The sequence below is a fragment of the Papaver somniferum genome, chromosome 3 (genome assembly GCF_003573695.1).
Source record: "Papaver somniferum cultivar HN1 chromosome 3, ASM357369v1, whole genome shotgun sequence".
In the NCBI taxonomy this organism is placed as follows: Eukaryota; Viridiplantae; Streptophyta; class Magnoliopsida; order Ranunculales; family Papaveraceae; genus Papaver; species Papaver somniferum.
The window spans coordinates 125,371,968-125,379,069 of record NC_039360.1 but is presented as its reverse complement, the minus strand read 5'-3'; the positions used below and the strand labels follow the sequence as shown (position 1 = coordinate 125,379,069).

The 7,102-nt window shown below is 37.2% G+C and overlaps 1 protein-coding gene across 1 annotated transcript; it reads right to left on the bottom strand.

The window, feature by feature from the left end:
- Positions 1–4,370: 4,370 nt before the first annotated feature.
- On the bottom strand, positions 4,371–4,988 carry LOC113359935 (zinc finger protein 1-like). The gene has a single exon (XM_026603494.1). The coding sequence runs from the start codon at positions 4,986–4,988 to the stop codon at positions 4,371–4,373; it is 618 nt and encodes a 205-aa protein (XP_026459279.1).
- Between the last annotated feature and the right edge of the window lie 2,114 nt (positions 4,989–7,102).

Genomic DNA, 7,102 nt, shown 5'->3' with positions numbered 1-7,102 from the left:
AGGAGTATGTCTTGCTTCATCTTAGGCCAGTATAATTGGTTCTTGGCTCTGACATAGGTGGCTTGCATACCAGAGTGTCCTCCCACAACAGAAGTATGTAATGTACTCAGAATAGAGGATCTTATTCCATTACCAGTGCCCACATAGAACCTTGTTTTGTATCTCAAAATTTCATCTTTATAAGAAAATGGAGGGGGTTGAGTCAGCTGATATGACAAGTTGAGCAATGAGTTGATGAGCCTTGGGGTCATCAATATAGCTGTGAATAAGTTCAGACATCCAAAGTGGTTTGGACATGTATAAGGCATGGCATTGAGAAGAATCATGAGGCCTCCTTGACAGTACATCAACAACTACGTGTTCTTTACCCTTTTTGTAGATTATTTCATACTCAAAGCCTAAGAGTTTCATAAGCCACCTTTGCTGTAGAAATGTAGTAATTCTCTGTTCTAGGAAGTATTGTAAGCTGTGGTGATCAGTAAGGATAATGAACTTATTACCTTGTAAATAATGCATCCATTTTTGAACTCCTTTAACAACAGCCAAAAACTCTTTTTCATAAGTAGATAGTGCTTTTGCTCTTGGTCCCAATGGTTGACTGAAAAAAGAAATAGGTTTTCCTTCTTGAGTTAATACAGCTCCAAGGCAGTTGTCACTTGCATCACTTTCCACAGTAAAAGGCTTTGAGATGTCTGAGAGTGCAAGAACTGGAGTGGTGGACACTGCAGTCTTCAGTTGCTCAAAAGAAGTAGTAGCTGTTGAGGACCAATGGAATGAGTTTTTTCTTAAAAGATCAGTAAGGGGTTTACTAATGGCACCATAGTCTTTAACAAATCTTCTATAATATCCTGTAAGACCAAGGAAACCCCTCAACTCTTTAGTTGAAGTAGGGAGTGGCCATGACTGCGTAGCTGCAACTTTATTTGGATCAGCACAAACACCCTCTGAAGTAATAATGTGGCCCAAGTATTCCAGCTGAGGTTGGCCAAAACAACATTTAGAGAGTTTTGCATATAGTTGGTGTTGTCTCAATAAGGAAAAAATGATCTTCAAATGTTCAATGTGCTCCTCCATGGAAGAACTATAGATTAAAATGTCATCAAAGAAGACCAACACAAAATTTCTTAAATATGGTGCAAAAACTTCATTCATAAGAGCCTGAAAAGTTGCAAGTGCATTAGAAAGGCCAAATGGTATAACTTTGAACTCATAATGACCATGATGAGTCCTGAATGCAGTCTTGAAAATGTCAGCTGGATTGACTAATATCTGATGATAACCACCTCTAAAGTCTATCTTAGAGAGCACTCTAAACCCCTTTAATTCATCTAACAACTCATCCAAAATAGGGATTGGGAATTTGTCTTTGATGGTGATACTATTTAACTTTCTGTAATCAACACAAAATCTCCAAGAACCATCTTTCTTTTTGACTAAGAGAATTGGAGATGCAAATGGTCTGTGACTTGGTTGAATGACACCAGTAGAGAGAATTTCTTGAACAAGTGCCTCAACTACTCCCTTTTGTATGTATGGACATCTATAGGGTCTCTGATTAGGAGGTTGAGAGTCAGGTTTCAAGGGAATTGAATGGTCCAAACTTCTATGTGGGGGAAGAGAAGTTGGATCAGCAAAGATGTCTTGGTATTCCTCCAAAAGTGGTAGTAATGGTGAAGGGAAAATAGGAGGTAAGGGTGATGTGGTGACAGAAAAGAAGTGGCCAACAAGGCCATGTGTATTTTTCTGAAATTTTTTTTGACTGCTGAACTGCTCATCATGGGCAGAGAAGGCTTAGTATTAGTGCCAGTTAAAGTGATTTGTTGGCCATGATGCACAAAGGAGATACTAAGTTTAGAAAGTTTAAAAACAACATCACCTAGTTTCCTGAGCCAATCAGCTCCAAGGACCATATCACAGCCTCCAAGTGGTAGTAATCTGAGATCTTCAGTGAATTGATGGTCTTGCATGCTCCAAGAAAGTTTTGAGCAGGAGCCAGTACTTACTGTTTTCTCACCATTAGCTACTGTAACTAGTATGTGAGGAGTAGACTCTATCTTGCAGTTAAGTTTAACAGCTAATGCAGAATCAATGAAGCTTGTAGTACTCCCAGTATCAATGAGAATGGAGATGGAATGCTTTTTTAGAAATCCTGGAATTCTAATGGTATCCCCTGTGGTATTCCCAGTTAGTGCATGTAATGAGATTTGCATATCAGACTCCATGGGTGAATCAACAACCTCCTCAAAATTTTCATCTTCTGTGTCATTGTCTTGAGTGTCAGTATTCTCTGTGTGGACCATAAATAAATGTTATATGTCCTTACAGATATGTTTATTGCTATAGACCTCATCACAATTGTAACATAGACCTTTTTCTTTTCTTTGGCGCATTTGTTCTTGTGTAAGTCTTTTAATTATGGGTGTTGAATGTTGCCGTTTAATGGGAGTGGAAGGAGAGGATTTGGGTGTTGTGGGTGCTTATTTAGGTGTAAAGGTAGAGGTGATAATAGGTTTTGGTGATAGTGAATAAGGAGAAAATGGTCTAGTGGATGTTAAAACAGGTGGGGGTGGTTTATTTGGCCTATATAGCAACTGACACTTCTGCTCTTCCATTCGAGCTAATGAAAAGGCTTGGCTGAGTGTACTAGGATTGAACATATGCACTGAATTGCGAATTTCCTCCTTAAGACCACTGATAGCTCATGATAAAATACCTCTCATCCAGTGATGAATTGTAATTAAGCATTAAGGCTTTAAGAGATTCAAACAATTCATAATATTCTTCTATAGAGTTGACTTGCATCAATTTATTAAAAGAACCAACAAAATTTTTATCTACTGGATTTTCAAATCGAGCACAGATGCCTTGAGAAAATTCAAACCAAGACATACGAGGACGGCCCACTTGAAAACTTAACAACCACTTATCTTCCTTACCATCAAGATAAATAGCTGCTATATCAACCTTTCTGTTATCATCAATGTTGTGAAGAAAAAGTACCTGTTACATTTCTGAATTCATCCCCGAGGGTTCTCGCCATCAAATCTGGTTAGATACAGTTTAGGAATTCGATTGAAGGGTGGGTTAGGCGGATTTTGAGTAAACGAGCCAAAATTAGGAGGAGTAGTAGGAATTTCACCACCAGATTGGCCGCCTTGTGATCCTTGTGCAGATTTAAGAAATAAACCCATATGCTCTATAAGAATCTTAACTGCGTCTGAAGTTTCCTTGCACAGCGTGGAGGTTTCTTTCAGTTCGGTTGCAAAACTCTTGAGACGTTCATCTGTGTGTTGTCGATCTTTAGTGAAGAGGTCATGGAGATCCTTTACTGATTTTGGATCGGAACCGACCATTTTTGAAAAGAAAAAATTGAGATGGCTTTGATGCCAATTGTACTGTACTCAGTACAAGAGGATCAAGAAACTCAAAATATAAATCTGCGTTCTTAAGGAATGCAGCCTCTAAACAACTTATTCTTTCATTAATGAACTGAGTGAAGTTCTTACAGCTTAAATATCAAATAGCAATGATTAACCTAGCATCCGACGGCTGGATAGTGAGCACGTGTCACTAATCGAGAGGCTTACTAATCGACTAATGGTGATAGAGTTATAATAGGACCATACAATGGACTAAGGGCAGACAGGGCGCCGTAATGGCTAAGATGGACTATGACAACTAACTTTGGCTAAAGACACACAAGGTGGCGAGGTACAAAGCTAATTAAAATAATGCTTAGATCATACAAAGATTGAGCTTCATATAAGCCGGAGTTGCATTTCAAATCATGGAACTCTATCTCAGATAGGGGGTGAGACGGAGAAGCTTTAAAGCCTTGTTACTCAATTTCAACTAGCTTAGTTGATTGCGAAAGAACTGGAACACATTTCATGCATATTCGCTGAATGTGCTGCAGCAAGCGCGAACTTAAACAATGGTAAGGTGGTGACTTGCTCTAACCATGGCGACTTGCTGTTGCCGTGATGCTTATGATTTACGATATTTGCGGTGCTCACTTTAATCCTAACCATCTCTTTTCCCACTTGTGGTTGTGAGAAGTTCCCAAAGGAAATAAGCAACGTTTTAGCAATTCACCATTTCACCCTTTATTCAAAAGTTTCGAGTCATAATACTGTGTTTGCATTTATTATTTCAGGTCAAGTTGCTGTTTCAACGCTTTAGATTGGAACCCTAAGGCTATTATTCCAAGGGAATCAGCTGGAGCATTGCCGGCTGGATCGAATATAGAAGCAAACTTGAACTACTGGAATTTAATTAACTACCAGAATAAACATAAATGACAAGAGTGGTAGAAAAAAATTATGAACTCATATTTAAGAAACCCTAATATTTAGTAAACTTTAACTTAATTAGAGCTTAAGAGCCAAATCAATGTTTGTCGCGTCTCCTTGATTTGAACTATTATTACCCTTCAAACCAGCACCAGTACCTTGCAACTGAAAACTGCGACCAAGTAACCCATTGTTATGCTGTTGCGCTGACCCATGTACAAAAGTGGGTAACTGAAGGATTGCTGGTTGATGATCATTTACGGGTAATCTTGATGATGATGGCCGCTCTTGATGACGTTGTCCATATAGATTATAACGAGACGAATTAGACCGCAACGATGATGTGGGATTGTTAAATGCAGAATGAGCTTGAACATTTAATAATCTATTATTACTGAGACAACCTGCATGAGCATGATGAAGAGATAAAGAAGCAACGCTAGTTGAGAGTACGTGTTGGTGGTTCCTCATTTTAGCACAACCGAAAGAAGCTGCCGCGGCAGAAATTCTTTGAAGTCGATCTCTACTCTCTACAGTACGCTCACGTTTGTGTGCGTTTTGATGTCCTCCTAATGCTTGCCAGCTAAAAAACTTCCTGCGAGAGTAGTTACAAGAATATACTCTAACTAGTCCTTGATCTGCTTGTTCGAATTCTGTTTCTTCACTAATCTTATCTGTAGATGACGAAGAACCCATATTAAAACTATCCATAAGATTGAGTTCTTGACTTATTAACCTATTTCTAGAATCCTTGATTAAGATCGGGAAATCCAATGAAAACCCTTGGCTGTATTTGTTTATATCACTTCCCTCTACTTGGTTCGTAAACCAAAGGTATTTATTTTCATGCGAAAGAGCAGATTCTGTGGGTTGTGCTTCCATGGGAGGAGCAATAGATTTTTAGCGGAGAGGCACAAGGAGAGTGGTATATAGTTCTAGAGTGGTATATGATTCAAATGAGAGGTGGTTATTTAATTAATTATTCTTTCCATCAAAAAAAGAAAAATGAAAGAGACTAGACAGACAAGGAATTTAAAGATGTTGTCCTTGCATTTCGGGCTGCAGTATTAAAAACTAGAAGGACAAATAGTGGTTTAGAGTTTAGACATTAAAGAAGAAGTTATGAGAAAGATGCATACATACATATTATCCTGTTTGTTTTACATTTTTGGTAATTCGTTTGTTTGTTTTTGTTACATTTTTGGTGATTTTCTTGGTTGATATTATCCTGTTTGTGCGTACATGCCGCATTCGCCTTATTGCTTGCATCAGTTGGGGGCCAGTTTTTTGGTTGAATAGGTCTTGGACTCGAATTCATGAGTCTAAAAGACAAGCAAAATATGACTAATATTCTAATATCCTAAAGTCTAAATATACTGTTTAATGAAAATGAATGGTATGTTCTATTTCTTTGGTGGTTAACTTGAAAGTGTTATTTTATACCAAATGTTGATCTACGGAATACACAAGAAGCATCCGAGTGTATAATGTATATTCTGACGAAAAAAAATAAATTGGGTAGGTTGATTCCGGGTGCATAATGTTTTTTTCTATAGAAACAGATTTTGGGAAGGTTGTACATGGGCGCATAATGTATATTCTGACATAAAAATAGATTTTGCCTGGTCGTACTCGAGTGCATAATATATATTTTTGCCCCGATTGCACCCGAATGCATAATGTATACATATATATATATATATATTTCTTTTAATATTTTGTTGTTCTTTTTATTTTTTTTCTTTAATGCTTGTTTTGGTTGATGTTTTAATGCTGAATGTGATGATAATGATAGTGGACTTATTGCTCGAGATCCTGAGCTACTGATATTGCAAGTGATTTTTAGGATGAAACTATATTTATCCACGAAATACACAAGATGCACCTGAGTGCATAATGCAGATTCATAAAAGAAATAGGTTTTAGACCAGGTTGCACTTGGGTGCATCATGCATATTTTTTTGATTCTTATAAGAAAAATGTTTTGGCCAGCCTGTATCTGGGTGCATAATGCATTTTCTTATAGAAAATAAATTTTGGCCAGGTTGCACCTAGGTGCATAATGGTACTTTTATATGAAATAAATTTTGGCCAAGTTGCACCTGTGTGCGTATTGATATTTTTATATGAAATAAATTTTGGCCAAGTTGCACCTGGGTGCATAATGTATACTCGGCTTAGCTTAAAATATTTCTTTTTTTCGAATTTCATATCAACAACAGATCTTGTTTTAAAGAGATTTTCAAGCCCTTTCCGAAAATATAAATTTTATTGAAATCCGAATTATATGTTGGAAGTTAAGAGCTTTCTCGCGATTAATTTTATATTGGAGAGAGATAATAAATAGGAGAGAGAAAAGATATTATAAAGAATAAAGTTTAAAAGAAAGGGTACAAATGACTTAATTTTTTTGTGTTTTTTCACCCAGACTATATTTTACAAGTTCATAGCTCTCGCACTTTATGGGTTGTGGTCATATGACCCATTTTCCGTTGGGGTTAATGGATTACACTATACTTAAATGGCTGCTTGGGGTGAACCATTTCGAAGGCAAAGTATTTTTATCTTGTATGGAACTTGGTGCACGTCCGACTAAACTTCGAAAAAGATGGTCAATGGAGGAGCTGCATGGTCCTAAGAAAATCATCCAACCAAGGGAAAATTACGAAACCTTTCTTTCTCTTTTCCGAATTCTAAGGAGAAAATAACAATGACGATTCTCAATAAGGGACTCAGCCTTCTGCAAGTTTTGATCTTTGTGATTAAATCATTGTAGAATAGTGCGATTTCTGAACTTCTCCATCACCCAA

What these genes read in the sequence shown, in the direction of transcription:
- LOC113359935 (XM_026603494.1), bottom strand. Translation starts at nt 4,988, where the DNA reads ATGGGTTCTTCGTCATCTACAGATAAGATTAGTGAAGAAACAGAATTC.